Source organism: Diorhabda carinulata, chromosome 1 (assembly GCF_026250575.1).
Source record: "Diorhabda carinulata isolate Delta chromosome 1, icDioCari1.1, whole genome shotgun sequence".
Classification (NCBI taxonomy): Eukaryota; Metazoa; Arthropoda; class Insecta; order Coleoptera; family Chrysomelidae; genus Diorhabda; species Diorhabda carinulata.
The window spans coordinates 40145147-40165367 of NC_079460.1; the positions used below are offsets into that span (position 1 = coordinate 40145147).

The window sequence follows — 20221 nt, forward strand, 5'->3', positions numbered from 1 at the left end:
AAGAAACACTATTCTGCAGAAAAAATTTTATACTTTGTCTCGATAGGGTATACTGTTTACTTTCAGTCTCTGAAGACAACACCTTGGATATCGAAACGGGCGTCAGACAGTGTAATTGGGAGTGGTGGTGTAAACAGTTTGTTCAGTATGAATATCACCAACGGTTCCAGAAATTCCAACTTAATTGTATATCCACAGTTCTCAATTTTCACAGCTAAATTTTTAAATGGATGTTAAGTTTAGAAATTAGTTTTGTCGTGTTGTTTTAATCCAAATTAGTTGATCAATTCATTAGGCATTCTCAAATTGTATTTTATTAAAAAAATTCTAAAGTGATCCTCAGAAGTTGGAAAAGATGAGGTTGGATTTGCAAAACCTACAATTTTGTACAACGAAAGTTATAAAGAAAAATACCCAATGTTTTGTGTAATTAATTTGATCTCCATGCTTTTTGTACAATCATCTGTATGGGAAAGTTTAAATCCCACATCTGAGAGAAAATAGAAAATTTTTTTCATTGTTTTTTAGAATTTTTTCTCTCAAAACTCTATTTACCTCTATTTAGTTACTATTTTTTTTTCACGTTTTCAAGCTATATGTTAAAATATTACTCTGAAAGAATAAAACATTGGTATATATTATAATACACACATACATTCTAATTATTTTTAATTTGGAACAGATTGATAACTTTCTGTAATACTAGTTGTCTACACAGTAGTAGTTTCAATACCATAGAATACGAAACGTGATATATACTGAATTTTTTTTAAAAAATGAACATGATTTTCTCAATAATAAATTATTGTATCCCATTCTTATGTGAAAATGGTAATAAATTCAAATAAGATCTATGGTTTGTAAGAAATCCATCGAAACTATTCGAATTTTGGAAAGCTTGACATTCGTGAAAGGTTCTTCAACCAATCAACTATTCGTGTTTGCAGCCTTCAAAACTTAAAAGTTTAAAATCTTCGTTATGATTGGCTGATCTTTAAACTTTTGTAATGCTAATGTTATTATTGACAGTAGTGTTGAATACGTGCAAATCTCGAGTAACACGAACAATTCATAAACTAACTTATTCAATGGAGACGTATATGACTAATTCTAGGTTATCTACTTTACTTTTTTGGTGATAATGAAAAGTTGTACAACAATTTACCATTAATTTTATCATAAATATTTACAATACAATGTTTACTTCAAATATTAATTAACGATATGGCACCTGTCCTAGAAAATAGCTATTGTGGTCTTTTAACAAATGAAGAAAATTTACAAATATTCAAATTACTGGGAAATCGCTGCCAGACCCTATGTACAACAGTGGTTCAATTATATTTGACGAAACCTCCAGACCATACACAATGGTTCAAAAAGACTACAGGTAAGAAGCTTCAACTATTTAATTAACAGTATGTAATAATCCAATTTGGTTATTATCCTAAATGTTACATCCACTAGTTTGGATTAGATACATAGACGGTTCCGTTCTGAGATAATATTGCAGTTTATATACTACTATTTTATAAAACATTCCTATCCAAACTAATTGTATACAGGTTCACAGGCCCATAGTGAGCAGATTTTTCAAAAATACTTCCTAAATTATTCTCGTCTAATATTCCAGTTATTTTGATTTTCAACTTAGTGTTATTAAGATTAATTAACTAATGTTGAATATACTGATTCAAACATTGTGAACTTTTCAGCAATAGCTACTGAGGGTTCCAAATATTAACAAGACATGGACTGTTTCTTCATTATTTTTAACAACATACTTATCATATCAGTATCTTTTCTGTTGAGACTTATATTATTTACAATGTAAATCAATCTAATTAAAATTCTAACCTCAAGTGTATACCTTTGTGCAAGGGATAATAAGTGCTTAGTCTATGTGTTAAATCTTTATTTCCAGTTGAATATATTTAAAGTATAGGAATATAAATGGCTCCAGGTACATTGAGATAAAAAGTACATATACTTATCTGCTATATTGTGATTACACATATGTGCAGCTCTTTCATATTTATTTGGATTTATGCAATGAATTATTATTGATGGCCCAGTATTTTATTATTGATTGTGCTTTCTATTATTTCTATAGAACTAATACTAAATTACCAAACAAATTAAGAGGACAGTTGAGAAAAAAATTATGCAATACAGAATATTATAAAGTTTCTTAAGTTCATTACTTGTAGTTATACATTAGACAAACTTTATGAAATATTACAATACATAACATTTTACAGGTAAATTTGGAATAACCCAATGTTGCTATTTACTTGTGTGTGAGAATGTGTTATACAAATATCTATTTATGTTATAGGTGTCCTCTGTTTTGTAAAGGACAATACAAAAAAGAACTTCTTTTTTCGCTTATTTTGCATTCAAAGGAATATGAAAATCTGGGAACATGAAATGTACAACAACATGGAGTATATTGATGCTACTCCATTTTTTCACTACTTTGAGGGTGAAAATTGTCACGTAGCCTTTAATTTTGCTAATATAGAAGATGCTCGAGATCTGCGAATAGTTGTACATCAAAAAATTCATGCAAGAAAAAAACGTGAAGAAAAAAGATGTAAACAGATTAGTCAGAGTCATACACTTCCTCCTCCAAAAACAAATGCAGATATTATGAATTATAAAAAGACACTAGATCCTTCTGCTCAACAAGCTAAAAGGAGAAGAAACATTACAAAAGCAGATATAGGAATTCCAAGGGATTTTAAGCATATTTCACATGTTGGATGGGATTCTACACATGGATTTGATGTTGATACTGAAGATGAACAACTTAAGGCATTTTTTAAAAAGGTAAATATAAACTTAGTTCTGTAGGAAGCGATTCAGAATTTAACTAACTCAATTTTTTTTGTAATATAATGCTAAACATTTTTTAAACAGAAACAAAAAGGCTACATATATTTATTTTTAATTGGAAATTTTTTATCATGTATAATTTGAAATATTTTTAATATCATTAATTCCAAATTGTATCAAAGAGTATTGTAAGATAATAAATTTTAAATGCCAAATTCCTTCATATTTTACCATGTGTCATGAAACTATCATTGAATTGTTATATAATGATTCATTTAATTATAAACAAGTGATAATGTTTTAAATTGTTTTTATTCGCATATCAGACTAGCTGGTTGTAATGTGTTTAATTTATAGTTAGTAATGTCTTTAGATTGTAATAGAATGTACATATTTGTATTCACTTGAAAGGAAGTAACTAAGTTGATACATCAGAACATTTGTGGTAATAATCTATAACATTTATTGTGCTACAGCTTGTTTTTTATATCTACCGAGCCATAACCATTTTTAGGCAGGTGTATCTGAACAACAGTTACAAGATAAAAGTACCAGAGAGTATATTTATGACTTTATCAATCGCAACGGAGGACGAGAAGCCATTGAACAAACAAACAGATCTGCAGAAATAATTTCTCCTCCACCAGCTGTACCACCGAGAGTACCTTCTGGATCAAGACATTCACATTTAAGAAACGCTCCACCACCACCAATTCCAAACAAAAATACCAACAACAACGTTACTCCAAGAAAGCCAAGAATGGATGTTCCACCGCCGAAGAAACCAGCGCCCACTCCCAATGTTGGTAAGAAAATGTAGTTTTCAGTACATTTTTCAGCTTAATATACATAAAATATCCTTTTCTATGTACATGACAAGAACATGCTATCTCATTGCTATTTCTTATAAAACATTCTACATAGAGATGGAAAACAAAATAAAATTAAACTAGAACTTTCATGCAGCACATTGCTAGGCTCACTCACATGAGTCACTTTCATTTTATCTGGATGCTTTATATTGTATTCCTATGAACAAATTCTGCAATTTATGACTATACTTAGCACAACAAATATTCTATATCTTCTTGTCTATTGCTATTCATTTGCTATTTTCCCCAATTATTTCATTTTCTTCTGTCACTTGACAATTTTTATGGTTGTTTTATTTGTCCTCATTATTCTTTTTGTCATTTAGTTGATTTTTTTTCTAGGGATAGGTTGAAATTGAAATGAAATTTAGTCCACTGAAAGATTCGACTTTATTCCATACAGTATTTCAAATTGTATATTTCCTTTGTAGGTACTTCGCCAGTTCCGGCAGCTCCTTCAGCACCGGCTCCACCACCACCTCCACCACCACCCCCTATGTTAAAGGAAATAAATAGTTCAAAAGGTATGAGCTCTGGATCAACACCACCTCAGCCTTCATCAGGACCAAATGCTGCTTTATTAGAGAACATTAGAAATGGTACAACTCTAAAAGTGAGTAGCCTATAAAATTTGTTTGATTAAATAAAGTTGTATTGGTTTATTTTTTAGTCTGTGGATGACAGAAAAATGCCTTTGCCAGCTCAAGATGATGCTAGAAGTGACTTACTAAGTGAGATCAGAAAAGGTTGTAAGCTGAGGTCGGTGGATGAGCGTAACATCAAACCAAATTCGGTGCCAATCAAAGGAGATGATTTAGCTAGCGCATTAGCTAGAGCATTGAGTAAGAGGAGCGAATTTATACATTCCGAAGACGATGATGATAAATCTGACTCGTCTTCGACAGCTTCCGATTGGGATGATTGAGTCAGTGATTTATTATTTTATATTTATTTGGTATTTTTTTACCTTATATATATTTTGCTTTATTAATAAAAATAACTTGCTACAAAAACGTAAACAAATCAAATATCTATTTATTTAGCGGCAGGTCATTTTTTCTATCTAAAGTAATCTATTGTGCAATTTTTAAAGCAGTATTAGAAGTATATTTTATTTTTGAAATTAATGAATACTTGTTTACTACAGTTTTATGTATTTATATTTATTTTATGAAAGATAACATGCAGGGAATCACAGAAATATTTCTTAATATACAAAAAATATTAAATTAGTATAAGCAGTAACTTGAATTCACTTAAAGTTGTCTCTACAAAACAACATATTCCTAGCAGTGATAGCTGTGAATTTCAATACATAAATTAATTAAAACCATTCTTTTCTCTGTAATTGCTCAGTACATATTAAATAAATGTGACAACAGTGATAAAAATAGTAGATATTGATGACTTGCAATGACCTTCACTTTATTTCATGTAACAAAAACTGCTTTATTCACAGGACATCTAGTCTTGAATATTATGTTACATTATGGGCATCAGTCATAATTCTGCTTTTTTCTGACCCTTCTTTTTAAATTGCACATATGGTGTATAATTGTAATTCAATCAATACAGAATATCCATAAACTGATCTGATCAAATGAAAACTACAGGTAATAAATGTAATTTATATCTATCTAATATAATGAAAACATTATCCAATAATTTGTCTTAGAGGAGTTTGTGCATTTAGAAGATGACACTGTCAGTTTATTTAACTGTACCTCAAAAAAATGTTATTTACAAAATTCAAATTTGGTACATTGCATGTACCAATAGTAAAAAATTTATTATAAACAGTTTTTTGTAAAATTTTAGAATACTGATGAACAAAATAGTCATCCGAATTTCTTCTTTCTATTGAGATATGTTTAAAAAACTAATTCAATATGTTTATCTTCAAAAGATTTTAATTCCTTCAGGAGGATCTATTGGAAAGGTTAATTAGGTTAGATAAACATGAATCACATTCAATATCTGCAATTTGTGTGTGACAAGAGACAAGACAGTTTCTGGAAACCTTGTATATTTCATTCATTTGATTACGATCTATACAAAATATGATCTATTTTTCAGTTTTATTTATTTTTATTTATATAATCAGTGAGGCCTAAGACTAAATTTTTTACAACTGGAAAATTTCAAAATAAAAATGTTTTATATGAGATATTGAAGAACCAACTGTTTCACACATTTCATGTCGTATTACATATACTTTACAGGTAAACATATTCAACAACATGTGTGTTTTCATTATTAAATATCTAACTTTCCAATTTAAGAATCATTTCTTATATGTTTTCCAGCAGTTATCATGTATTTTAAACATTTCAACTTTTCCGTTTATAATTCTTGTTCTTTCGATTTGTTTTCCCCTTTTTTCAATGTTTTACGAATATCAAAAAACTACATATCTTTAGCTATTGGTGCTATTCATATACAGGTTGAATTTATTTCAAAAGATTCTATATTTCTTGAATTTTAATTAGAAATTTGGAAATAACCATGAATATATGGCCGGTAAATGTTTTCATTCAAATTTGAATTTTTTTTTCACGGACATGATTTCATTTTTTATTCCTATTTTGGTTGTTACTATACCAAAAAACTAATAATTTTATAATATAGAAGATATATTTATTACTAAATAGTTCAAAATTAATTTGAGCGTTACAGAGTAGAAAACAACTAAACCAACTTTTGTATACGAAATTTTCGTTTCACTACTAAAACAACATCGTACATTCCGAAAATAATATTAAAAATATCCTATTTTATTTTCCAGAAGATTTTACTTTAGGTTTTCCTAGAATCTTCGACTATCTTTGAAGGTATTTGAAAGGAAGTGTCTACTGATCTACTATTAACCTAGTGATAAAAAATTAACCGATCCGTTGATCCGACGAATTTAAACCAAGGTCTTAAGAATATTTTTTGGATTGAATTGTGTTCCATTTCCATTTTGAACCGGAATATTAATTAAAAATTTGGCATTGAGAAATATATTCAACTTATATTGTTGCTACCTTTTATTTAATTCTTATTTCAAATTGGTAGACTGATAATAGCAATCGTTCTTTTATCTTTATTGTAATTTATTTATAAACAATCATTTTATCTTATTATTAAAAATGTTTACTATTTCATAACATTGGTTTTTCCTTGACCAAATATTTTCAGTACTCGATCCAAGAAATTTCACATTTATAAATATATTGAGATATTATCATTTAATATTTCCTAAAAATATGTTCTAGTTTCACTTTTTGGATATTAAATATTTGGTGGGATGTTTATTAACAACCATCAGTAATTCTTAACATTTTGTCAATGACAGTCTCTATCAAACTTTTTGGAACTACTCTGTCGATCTATCAAAGTACAAAAATATTTTTCAAATCAAAATTACTCTTTTTGTCTTCTCAAATATTATGTGTCTACTAATATAGGTAGACTAATTTTTAAAGCTGACTAAACTTTTTCTAAATCTATTAATTTCGTTTTTGTCAAAGTTTCAAAATAATTTTGACAATTTCATAATTTGGGGAAAATTGTAAATATACATAATGTAATAAATATCTCTGTACATATGTGATTAAAGCGTTATGAAAGTTGTATGCGTTTTTTTTTTCTTTTTAACTGTTTCTAATATTTGACCAGTATTTTATAATCTATAACATAGACCAGAAAACACCCACTCTAAATCAGAAAGTCTTCAGACCAACAGTACTTTATATAAGCGAAACGTGGATACTAATTAAAACAGAGGAAAACAAATTAAGACACATTGGAGATGTGTAACTTGGTAAAGCGGTATGGAGAAGAATAAACCAGGAAATAAAGAACCTATATGATGAACAATAAATTAGCAAAATTATAAAATCCGGAAGACTAGAATAGCTGCGACACATAAAGAATACAGGAAACAAAAATTGCAAAGAAAATGACTGATATAATACTGGCATGAACAAGAAAAAATGCCTAAAAAGAGATGGTATGCGGAGACACAAGTAGATCTATTGGAAAGAGGAGTACGGGACTAGAATGGGAAGAAAATTATGACCACGCTATGGGGTAGGGATGGGTAAATAAAACACATTTTTTATAATATCAAGACATTTATGAGATTGAATAAACACTAATATGAATAATAATACATTAGATACATCAGTACAAAGGACATGACCGGTAACTACAAGTAAAACAGTCAGAATGGTCGAACATTGATGAAAAGGTTGAAATAAAAAAAATCACTTTTTTGTTACTAACTCTCTTCCGTCCAAGATTAAACTTTGATCGGGGCTTCTAAGGAAATTTCCAATATTAGCCCTCTCCATTTCAAATCTCGGTCGAATTATCACATGAGTTATTGCTTATACCAGTAATCAGTTTCGTGATGTATCCACTGACGACCAAAATTAAGTGCAATTAACACTCTTAAGGTTGAAGCGAATTATTGACATTGAAGTTAACTTGAATTATAAGTACGGATACAGTGAGAACAATTTTTCAAAAACAATTAATTCATTTTATATTTTTAATGTATCAGTCAATTGATCAAAACGAAACTCATTACTATAAAAAGAAAAAATACATCGAAGTTTTTTTTTAGGTTATGAAGCACATTGAAAAGTATAAAACCCGTATTGTATTTTATTGTAACAAGAACATCTTCCAATACCATCAAAATATCTTACACTGGGATATTTATTTGATCACGTTCCAAAGATACAGATAGACTATAGGTATTTATATACATCTGTCTCTTGTCAAAATTTGTATATATATATGCATATTATGACATACCTCACAATTACCAATTTACTTACTCCAATCGAAACTCTTGGACACAATGAGTAGAATAATGAAAAAAATATTGAGGGACATATACTGCGTTTTATCATGAACACTACTGCAACTATAGGATTATATCAATAAAATAAATAGATTAGCTGGACAAATATTTAGACATATTTATTAGAGAAGTTTAATATTAATTGACTCATAATAGAAGCGAACCTCATAATTGTTCAATTGCACCAAAAAACTTTGTATATGAGGTATAATTTCAAAGCTACGATTGTTCAAAAAAAATCTGAATTCATCAATCATAAATTTTAGACTATAGCCCATTATGAAAGAGAGCTAAAATAAAGTAATAGAGAAATAATGGAGAGTATATTTGATGTTTTTCATAGAAATAAGATCAGGTAGAAAATAATTTTTGTAAGAGATACAATCGTGGAAAATGAGGAGGAGTATGACACTAAAGAGTTTGCAAAAAAACATGTTGGTATTAATGATGAAAAACACCTCCATGAATACTAAAACGTTAAATTAAGAGTTCTAGCAGCTGCAAATTTCGGTGCTTAGTGTTGACATTAACTATGCATTCAATATTTTCATTACAAATGGCCTATTAAAAAAGCTTCAAAGTGCTTCTTAACAGTCAAAAAGAAATATCATTCAAGACAGACTAATTCATAAATTTATGCTGATTATATATATTTATAATATGTATGTAATAACAAGCTTAGTTTTATAGGCATTGCTACGCATGAAACATACAGATTTGGAAACGGTACCAAAAACAATCACTGTGTAGTTATTGATAAGAACAATAGAAACTTGATAATTCAATCTGTCATACGAAACAATACAATTTTTAAGCTTTAATAACATTCACAAATTAATCAATCCATTGAATGGAAATGTAACTGTTAATATTTGAACCATCAGAAAATTCGCGGAAAACAGGTGGCATTTAACTTATTTCAATATTCTGTTTTGTATTTAAAAAGTTTCTGTTAGCAAGCATCTTTGTATGGTGTTGGCATAATAACTTGATACTATATTTTCCAACATTTATATCCTTTTTGTAACGAAGATTGTAACTAATCTCTGAGTATTGAATGCAATTAAATGAATCACTGTTTAGTACTTCCGAAGACTGCAGAGATGATGTAAATTTTAAAATAAATATCAAACAATAATTAATCTGGAATAAATATTTTTTTCTTATTTCTTCATTATGTTTGAAACTAAATCTAACTAATTCAAATAGTGACAAGATAGAGAAGTTTGTTCACTACTTCAACTCCACTCCACAATTACTATTCATTTTATTTGTAATGTAATTGTATGTAAATAAAAAATGAGTATCAACTTCAGTAAATAACAAAATTTCAATTATATACCTTTGCTATTAAAAGTTATCTATTGTTGTATCAGGACATTCTGTATATTAGATATTGTTCTTATTTTACGATATAATGTAAGGGATTCGTTTTGATACCTTTTTCAAAAATCTGTATAAGAATTGTCGCAAAATTCTTAAAATATTCTATTTTAGACATTTAATAGAGTAATAAAACATCACATTCTAAACACTGCTCCCAACAAAAAGAAACGGTCGTGATTTAAAAAAAATACTTTTTCACTCATTTTATAATTTTGTTCTCCTATATTGTGATTTCGAAATAGTAGACGATTTTGCATTTTATTTCCATAATAGTGTGTCCAGTATTTTCATGAATTTAATAATAACTGACTGAACTTAGGTCCTAACAGATGACTCTGGTACTAATTGGTCACAATAATGGAATTGGAGAGACAGTTAAAAATCTCCTAGCCTATGAACATAAATAGATACATTCGAAAGTAAAACTTGAAGTAACGTTAGTAGTTCATTTGTACCAAATATCTGTATAACTGCTTATTTGTTATATTGAGATATATCCAAAAGTTTGTTAAAAATAAATTATAAAATGAGTGATTCCTAACCAGTGTTGATAATGACGGACATTACATTTCATTGACAATATTATTTTTGAAATATGCATATTTTTGTACTCCTTTTGTTTTTTTTTAAAGATAACGCAGAATATAAACTTCATACTCACTATTCTAAATAAACTCAATCAACAATCATTTTTAACAAACTTAACAATAACGTTATCTTATTTAAAATAAAAAAATACTTTATTCCGAAATCCCAAATTAGAAAATCGAACTTAAAACAAAATATCTTTTTCACTTATTTTATATTAAAAAATCACATATTCAGCAGGGCCTTTTGTAATAAATTAAAATGAATGATTATGATGTCAGGTAACTTTTAGTAGATATAGCATACAGATTGTAAAAGATGCAATTTTTGTGACATTCCGTATGAAGCAATAACTGTTACAGTTTTTCAGTTATTTAAAGTAAACAGTGAATCTAGACATCTGGGGTTCATTATTTTTTGTTTCAATATGCATATCTGTGGGATCAATTTGGTCTTCATTTAAGTACACAAATTATCTGCTCCATTCATCCCAACTTGGATAAACCAATTTAATGTAGTTTTTTTGAAATTATTGTTTAAATGGTTCAAATATTATTTTCTTTTCCACCAAATATTATGTTATATGACATCGTGTACTTGATACCTAGGGCCTTCTATTATTCTAAAGATTTAATGTTTTCCATTCGACTTTCTTGTAATAATACTTTTAATAATAAAAAATTGATATAAATTGAATTATATATCTTGATCGAATTGTCATATGGGAATACTTCCCAAGAGTGTAACCACAAAAACCAAAAAATAAAATACCTACCGGTTGCGGAACTAAAAGACTAGAATTAAAACATGTAAGATTAAAAAAAATGATAATCCAAAACCAAAGAATCGACTACACCTGACTGTGTACTGTTGCCTGACTACATTTTTTTATTCCTATTAAAACCTTGACTTAAATATATTTTGACAATATTACAGTCAAGGCTGTCTACCTTAAAACATTACATCAAGTGCCATTACAGTCTTTTGTAATATTTTTAATATAAATTTTATATAGATTCCCAATATTTTTTTCAATATATCTTCTCACTAATGAATCGCCCTCAGTGAGTACAAATGCCCCGACACGCGCATTTCTGGGAAAATTTTATTATGTTGGAATTTCTGAAACTGGTAATATTCATCTTGTTCAGTACCAACTACACAGTCTGGTCCTTCGAGCCTTCCATAGATCTCTGGTTCATATCTGGCTTGAAAGACTGTAGATTTAGGGTAGCAAACAGGATGATCAATAGAAAGTTTTTTTTTCGATATGTATTAAGTGTACAGAAGCAATTTTGTATCAATGTTTTTTTTTTTGGGAAATTATTTAGATAGACTATCTTCTTAGGTTTTGGATTATGTGATGCTAGAAACTAAAAAGAATACTGTGATATGCCTTGATAAATAATGAGCAACGAGGCTATAATATATATATATATATATATATATATATATATATATATATATATATATATATATATATATATTTATATTTATATTTCCTTTTGTAAAGTTCTACAACTCTTAAGGACTGCGCAGCTAGAACTAATTTAGAAAAATCTAAAACGTGGAACACATTTTCACCATAAGATTAATTTTCGCATTTCATTTCAGTTTAATAAAAATTTCAGTTGATAAATGACGATTTAAAATAAAAAAGCATTGCAGAATAAAATCAAATTATATTAGATACTGCGAAATGGTTGATTCTTGAAATATAATATGCCACAAATGAGTTAATGACATTTTTGGCACTAAAACAAAGGTCAATAAAAACTGTACTAATACTATATCAGATAAGCGTAAAAAAAATATTTTTTTGGCAAATTCTTTGAGCCATATACTAACATATTTCTTTTACTGAAGTCTATATGTAAAATTTGTTTCCTTTCTTTCTTTATTTTTGCTAGTATTATGACAGTTTTTAAAATTTTTATACATAAAATTTTTAATAGTCCAACGTAAAATCATCTACAAGAAAGTAATATTCGGAAATTTTGAAAAATTTCAATGATACTTTAATTTTTGATCAGAACAAAATTTTAAAGCTTTTGATTAATGTACACACTACAATTGCATAAAAAATATGAAATTTTTCAGAATTTCTGAAAAAATAGATTCAACACTTTTTAGAGACGTCTCAACAAAATACACTATTTAAATATATACATAAAAAAAGAAACTTATAAGTTAAAAAATATACAAGGGAAAAACGAGTTTGCTTTCTTTCTATTACAACGACTAGATGTCATCTAAATACCTAAAAAATGGTATATTAACAAACCTACCAATCTGCTTCAGAAGACTTTTTTGTTCAATAATTAGTATTTGAAGAATTCCAAGCCATCCAAAAGTGACAACGCTACAGGTCATATCCACCTGTGTAATTTTTCAATTTACACAATCAACACTTGCAGTTTTTTCATCACTTTTGCATCTCTTGACTTAAACACGTGAAAAAGCATATAACTTCAAGCATTGGTGGAATGCAGACGATGAATTTTTTCACTTTTACTTCTTACTTTTTTCGCAAAAAGAAAAAACGTAAGCAACATAAACAGAGTTATTTAATATAAACATTAAGCTTCAAGACACCAAAACTACAATTTCTTATATAAAATTGAATCGTTTTTAATGATATAATAATGTATGAAGGTCCCAATTCTTGATCGACATCTCAAGAAATTTCTGATGGTAGGATGGACTCATATTCATTTTAATAAATAAGTTTTTTTTTTCAGAAACCATTTAAATAAAAAGAGAAAGAATTTCCAATTATCTAATAGAAATATAATTTTTTTGTTGATGAAAAATAACTCTGTACATGAGAATACATATCGCGAAAATAACTGTACAAATAAACGTATTTGTACAGCTTGTCCGAAAAGTAATACATGAAACTATATCCAAAATATTTGGATAAATGAAATGTTTGGTCAAACCGTACACATCAATAATATAAAAATCTATTTTTTATATGTTTTTTCAGTTTCGATGAATTTCGTTGTTTAACTGAGTTGATCAGTGGCAAAACCGTAAACTTCCAGAACTCTGATTTCAAAGTCACCTCCTGGAACTAGAGGTGGATTATTAAAGGTGGCACATGTGTCGGTTTTTCCGTATCTTATGTTTTCGTCCATCCAAATTGCTTGGCCTTCACTGAAAAAAGAAAAAAAATACAATTCCCAGCAATAAATAGATAATAAACAGAAGAAGTAAAAATCGTTTTTTATATTCGAGATATAGAAAAAGAGTATCAATTTGGAAATACTTGAAACAAACAAGGGATGAAAATGATCAGAAACCGATATGTAGATACTAAATAGTTAAATGAAAGGTACGGAAATATTTATTGGTTTCAACAACAAAGATATAGAGTGAGTAGAATAATACTAAGAATATAATAGAATGAGGGGAGCAGTTTTTTTTTGAGATACACGAATCAAAGAGAAAAAAATTACAACAAAATAGAAAAAAGATTATACCGAAGCTCTTTCTCCAGAGCAGAACAAGTGAGGGTTATTTCAGGTAAAAGCATCGACAAAAAATAAAAGAGAATAAGGAAATGGAGCAAGTTGAACATAGCAATTATTTAACAGTAGTAATATAGAAGGAATAATAATAAGACAAGAAGCGATTAGAGAAGAGATACAAATGGAATCGATCCTCAGGTATAAAGAAAAAACACAATCTAGTTGATATGGGTATTTGAGAAGAATAATTTGAAAAGAAATACAGATATCGGAAGTAAGAATAAACAAAACAAAACAAAACAAAAGAAGGAAGATAAAAAATAAGAAGATCAAGTCAAAACAACGTTTTTTACACTTTTTAATTTCCATTTGAATATTTTGAAACCGTAAAGTTACTTTAACGCGATTTCTACTGTTTATGAAGTGGACTTCACAACAAAGTTGCTACTTTGGTACCTTCATCGGTAAATTAATTTTTAGATATAATAAATCATATTTAAATAACAGATGTATGTACAATGTTTATGCAATCATTGATTATTTTCCATATTTATCTATTGATGTCGAGCAGTTGTAACTGACACATTTGCCAGACGATAGTTACTTACCCGCCTCCTATGGTTATCATCTTGGAATCAGCAGCCATGAAGAGTTCTGCGCCATGTTGGACTTTATCCACTTCCATACCCACCCAAGGATACTTCGCTCTTTCTGGATAGAGAGAAAACAGGAAAGTTTCGCCAGTACCGAAATATGCTTGTCTATTACCTCTGTCATCTTTTATATTTCTTTCAACCCAACGAGAAGAGCAATAAGCTCCGAATACCTGGAAGTATTAATAAAATAATAAAAATTATTGAAACGCAAAATAATTTTTTAAAGTTTTTATGTTTTTTATCAATTATCTTCAGTAGAAGGCTTGCCTAAATAAAATAACTGAGTCGAAAATTGCAACGAAAAACATTAAAATTGGTGGTTTAACAAAATATCGTTTTCGTTTGATCACATTGTATAGTAACTACGTGACGTATTCTATTGTTTACTTGTATGACTTACTCTAGACAGGAAAAAAAAAATTAAGTGGTTGATATCGTTATGAAATGCTTTTTACCAAAATTATAATCAAACAACAATGAAACCGATTTTTTTAATAATGAGGCGTCAAGTAGGTATTCGTATTGAGGTAATCTAACAAATTGTTTTTTTGGGATATTTTCTGACGTTATCATATCGCATTGGTACAAGTTTAAATCGATGCTATTTTGAAATTAATTTATAACAAAACAAAATATGTTTTTAAATAATGGATCATCATCGTATCGAGAAGTATTTATGAATTTATGGATACTACTCTGCCCATGTAGATTTTGCTAAGCTTTATTTGATTATACATGTTTTAACGTAATGGTTTAATCAATATCTATATAATATTATTTATTCATCTATGAGAATATCTACTTACCTCATTATTGCACGTTTTAATCATCAATAACGTGGGCTCGTGTTGTTCCACCCTGACGTAGAACGTCGTCAATGAGCATCCGTGTTCCTCGGTGGTGTAGAGCAAAATGGGTTGATACATTGTAATTCTTACAGGCAACCAGGACCAAAGTGTAAGCAACTATTATTAAAAATAAAAATAGTGAAAAATGGACATGTCAACGATAAAACAATTTGAAACAATATCACTCGATGTTTGGATATTAGATTATCCTCCTCAAAGACTCAAAATTCTTAGTTGTATGTGAATGTATAATGCGGAAACAGTGGTGTGTGTGTGTGTGTGTGTGTATAGCCAAATTTTGATAAATCAACATAACCTCAGATTAATGAAGAAAAATATTAGACGGAAACTCCAATCACATGTAAATTTTGGCAATTTTTAAATATGTGGTCATAGAGATTAATTTCGTTTGCGTCATCTCTCGAGATATAGACAAATATTACGACCATGTCAAGATTTAGTTCATAAAACTTCTTGAAATAATATTTACACTACATGCCTAATTGATCCATATATCACTAGTACTGATTTTACTCTTTTTTTCAATTCTATAAATTTGTTCTCTTTTTAGTAGTAGTTTTTTGCCTTTAATTTTGTGTTCTTTATTATTCTCCATTAATTCTTGTCCTTTTTTATTCCATTTTAACCTTCTCGTATTTTTTCTCGGTCTAATAGTCTAATTTGTAATTTCGACGCTGTGAAATGTTTATTAAACGCGATGGTTGCCTTTTAAGTTTTTACAATCGAACAATAGGTGGCGTTAATGAGTAGTAGCACCACTGTATTTGTGAAACAATTTCGTTTGTTATTGAGAAGCCAGCGGCAATTTGGAAATTGACTTAGTTGTTGATAGTGAACGTTTGAAAGAAGCAAGTTTGTGTAAAAACGGAAATCGCCCGTAAAGGCTTCTTATGTTGGATGATTTTTTATCATTTTAAAAAGTCTAGAACAATGCATAGACTCGCTTCGTGCAATTTTTGGTGGTAAAGCACCAACAGAGAAATCCTTTAGTGATGAATGCCGAGAAGGTCGATCAAAATCGGTCATTATATAATCGATTTATCATGAACATTTAGGTGTTTCACTAAGATGGTTCAGACTTTTTCCAATTTTCCTAACATTTAATTTTTTTGAAAAAATCTGACAACGTAGAGGATATAAAATTTATCTTTATCAAATATTTATCGGCTTATCAACATAACCTTAAATGTTCCACGCACATTAAAAAGTATTTTTAATGTTTTATTACTTGTCGTCGCGTACTATTTTGATTTTTCTTGTAGATGGGAAATAAAATAAATATTGTCTTAATATAAAATTAAAAATGTTTTTTGGCACTACACTCAAAAGTTCCGAGGTTGTGTTTAGTTAATTTATTTGTTTTGTTCTTGTCAATGTAGTCAAAATAATTTCGTTAAAATATTTTAATAGAAAAATTGTTTTATAATGAACAATAAAAATGTTAAAAGTTTTTATTTAAAGTATATTGTTTCAAATCGTAATAATCTAATAATTATAGATAATGTATACTGAAAAGAAGCTGATGTATAAAAGATATTTTTTCCATTTTAGGAGTGAAAATAATACTTCGAAAATGAAAAAATAATTGCAAAAAATATAAATAACATGAATATCCTTCAGGAAAGTTGATATTTCATCCTCTAATTGCTTTTGTGAAGAAATTATTTCAGGAAATTGTTCCAAGATTTCAGATATAGATACGTGAACTTTATGACGCAATACTGATAAATTAATATTGTTAATCATTTGAAATAGAGTGAATATTTTCACTTCGACGAATTATATTTGTCAATTATTTACATAATTTTTTGTTTGTTTATTACATTTTCAGAATGGAAGCTACTGTGTTGAATTCAAGACATTATCCACCTGAGCCGTCGCAAGAGTACATCATTCGAGTTATCAGAAAACGCACGTGGCACCATTCAGCCACATAGTATGTGCTACTTGACCATAAATTTCCATGTTTTCACTGTAAATGTCAGATATGGACACACAATCACGGCTCGCCATTCCACATAAAACTAATTTTCCAAGTATTTCCTTGTATGACCAGTACCGCCATCGGTTTCCATTTGCAGTAACAAATGATCGATCTGTTTCTGAACTATCAATTGAAATTGTGCAATTCGTTTTACACAATTAGAAATTTATTTTTCAACTAATGTCAGTTGAAGCGTGTTCCCAATTAATTGGTTATGTCAACAAACAAAACTGTAATTTTAAGTCTCTGGTGCAGCACACCAGCATCAGTTTCACTCATCTCAATGTGTTATGGCCACCTATATTTATTGGAGAATGAGTATGAATATCTGAAAAGATTTCTGGAACTTCTTATAGAACTTTTTGGTTTCAACAAGATGGTAGCATTGCGTAAACTGCTAGGCAAACTATGGGACCTACTTCGTGAAATTTTTGGGGAGCGTCTGATTTATAAAATTGTTGTCCGGAAACTGATCGAGTTAATCGGGCCTTAGTCGTATGTTAGAATCCTTTCTACCTTAGTTCACCGGTTGTTTCATTTGTCTATGGTTTTTTGAACTTATTTATTTCCCTTGCGTATGGCCGCCTACTAGCAGCGTCATTGATAGGTTTCTGTGGTTTGCGTTTTTCATACTTTTCGACTTCAGCATTGAAACTTAGTTTAGCATTGAAATTTGGTGCAAAATCCGTGTGAGGGTTGATAACTGCTCAATGAAAATCTAGAATCGATTAAATCTAACTGAGTAAATATCATGGAAAAAAGTAATAAACAAACAAAAGTTGTTTGAAATTTCGGAAACTGTGATATAAATCTCGCAGAGCTGATAGGTGATCTACCTTGAACCCGGTTGTAATTTCCGAAAAGTCCTAGGATATTGGACAGCCGAAGCAGAATATTAGAGGCTAAATAATGAGCCTTCAACACATTACGAAGTGTAATGGAAAGCTAATCTTTCGCAAACCAAATAAAACATTTGTATCTAACACTGTAGTTTTCCATTAAAAAAATCGCCTATATTTGAAAAGATTTTTCTAAATAAATCAGAATTTTCCAGATTTCTTTAAACAAATTGATCAAATTAAGAAAGGAACACAATTTTTAATTGTGTGAAACGAAACCGAAATAATCGTCACTCATCTCATTAATGATGAGAATTAGTGCTAAATAACTGAAATTACTATTAATGAAAATTTTAATTTGATCTACAACATGTGAGGCGACACTATAATAGTGTCTATGCTTCACTTAATTCAATTAGGAAATTGCTGTTGATTAAATCATTCGCAATCTCTTTTAAGGAGCGATATTGTTTCAGTATCTCCGGCAATATATATATATATATATATATATACATTACTGGTGTATTAGTATTTTTTAAAATTCAATTTTACAAGTAAAAAATCAATCCAAAAAATTATCAAAAATTACGCATTAGAGGAAGATACATCGTCTATTCCTTTACACTAGTCATGCAGTGTTGTCAAAACAAAAAAAAAAGTACAAAAAAAATAGGAATACAAATCAGATAGATCCCAAATAACAAAGCACAAGCAAATTAGAATTAATCGCAACGATATAAAAAAAAGCGAATGAGTTCTTTGTGATGATTGTAAATAGTAAAATGAGTATAATAGAAGTAATAAAGGTATATAATAGGATCGAACATTTTGTGGATTCTGATTTTAATACCTACCTCATATATAACCTCTTACTTTTATCATATTCTAATAAATTTAAACTCGACCCCCCCCCCCAAATTCAGTGATTTATGTTATGTTGAAAATTCTCAGTCTCCCCTGATTATTTTGAATCGAAACATTTACTGAAGTGAAGTAATTTTTTCATTGGTTATTTAAAGCTATTTAAAAAGAGCTGGAATAATCATCAGTTTCTTTACCATATTCTTCTTAGTAATGATTATTATGTATATATTTCTTATCTTACCTGTGGCAATCAATCAAATTACCCATTTAATGATATGGTTGTATATATTATAATAACATACCAATTAATTTTGCCAACTTTTTATAAATATTTGTGTTACGGGGGCGGGTCTGTAGATCCGAACCTTAAATGAAAAGTCAACAATGTCCTGCTAAAATTTTAAGAAGTAGAAGATTTAATTTTTAGTTTCTGTTAATACAGGTACTAACTTAAGATTACTTTTTTGATTTGGTATGGTATAATGGTATAAAAGTAGTATATATATATATACTATACTCGAATCAGTAAACGAAATAGTGATAGCAATAGTCATCTCAAATGACTCAGTTTTCAATATTGAATTATCAATGGGAATAAGAAACTGGATGCCGTGATCACATTAATAATCTTGTGACAATTAAGAATGTTTGACGGTCTTCAGCTATAATATGAGTTTTTGCGCTAATTCGTCACTGTAGATGAAACACGGATCCACAACAATACATCAAAGACCAAATAACAGGTGCGAGGTAGGTTATCAGCCATTAAATTCAGGAATTAGGCTACAAATTACCCCCATCTTCGTTGAAAAATACAATGGAAAAAAACTATGTTTCATTCAACACGTCATGAAACTGTCCTCGTAGCTGAATATTCTTTTAATTGCATTCAGATAATTATGTAGTTTTCGATAATTAAAAATCAATATATTCGAGATCTCTTGCAAATAAAACCAAACTTCAAAAATCTATTAAGGGGTGATTAATCTATCTAAGA

At 28.9% G+C, this 20221-nt stretch overlaps 2 protein-coding genes across 5 annotated transcripts in view; one reads left to right on the forward strand and one right to left on the reverse strand.

The window, feature by feature from the left end:
- The first annotated feature begins 1012 nt into the window (after nucleotides 1-1012).
- Nucleotides 1013-7325, forward strand: LOC130901746 (actin nucleation-promoting factor WASL-like). Its single transcript, XM_057813321.1, has 5 exons — nucleotides 1013-1390; nucleotides 2339-2832; nucleotides 3353-3644; nucleotides 4142-4323; nucleotides 4381-7325. Exons 1-5 carry the CDS (start codon nucleotides 1225-1227, stop codon nucleotides 4633-4635), a joined length of 1389 nt encoding a protein of 462 aa, XP_057669304.1. The 5' UTR covers nucleotides 1013-1224; the 3' UTR covers nucleotides 4636-7325.
- A 3240-nt stretch (nucleotides 7326-10565) lies between these two features.
- LOC130901723 (GTPase-activating protein skywalker) overlaps nucleotides 10566-20221 on the reverse strand; it is a 52814-nt gene continuing 43158 nt past the window's right edge. For all 4 annotated transcript variants that reach the window (XM_057813309.1, XM_057813293.1, XM_057813285.1 and 1 more), the window contains 3 exons: nucleotides 15475-15633; nucleotides 14621-14838; nucleotides 10566-13698 (listed from right to left, as the gene is read on the reverse strand). In XM_057813309.1, the coding sequence (XP_057669292.1) occupies nucleotides 13548-13698; nucleotides 14621-14838; nucleotides 15475-15633 (528 nt within the window). In that variant the 3' untranslated portion in view covers nucleotides 10566-13547. The remainder of the gene's footprint in view (nucleotides 13699-14620; nucleotides 14839-15474; nucleotides 15634-20221) is intronic.

Excerpts from the sequence above, each read along its gene's own strand:
- LOC130901746 (XM_057813321.1), top strand. The coding sequence starts at position 1,225 with ATGGCACCTGTCCTAGAAAATAGCTATTGTGGTCTTTTAACAAATGAA. Across the intron at positions 2,833-3,352 it reads TTAAGGCATTTTTTAAAAAG|GCAGGTGTATCTGAACAACA; the intron begins GTAAATATAAAC and ends AACCATTTTTAG. Across the intron at positions 3,645-4,141 it reads AGCGCCCACTCCCAATGTTG|GTACTTCGCCAGTTCCGGCA; the intron begins GTAAGAAAATGT and ends TTTCCTTTGTAG.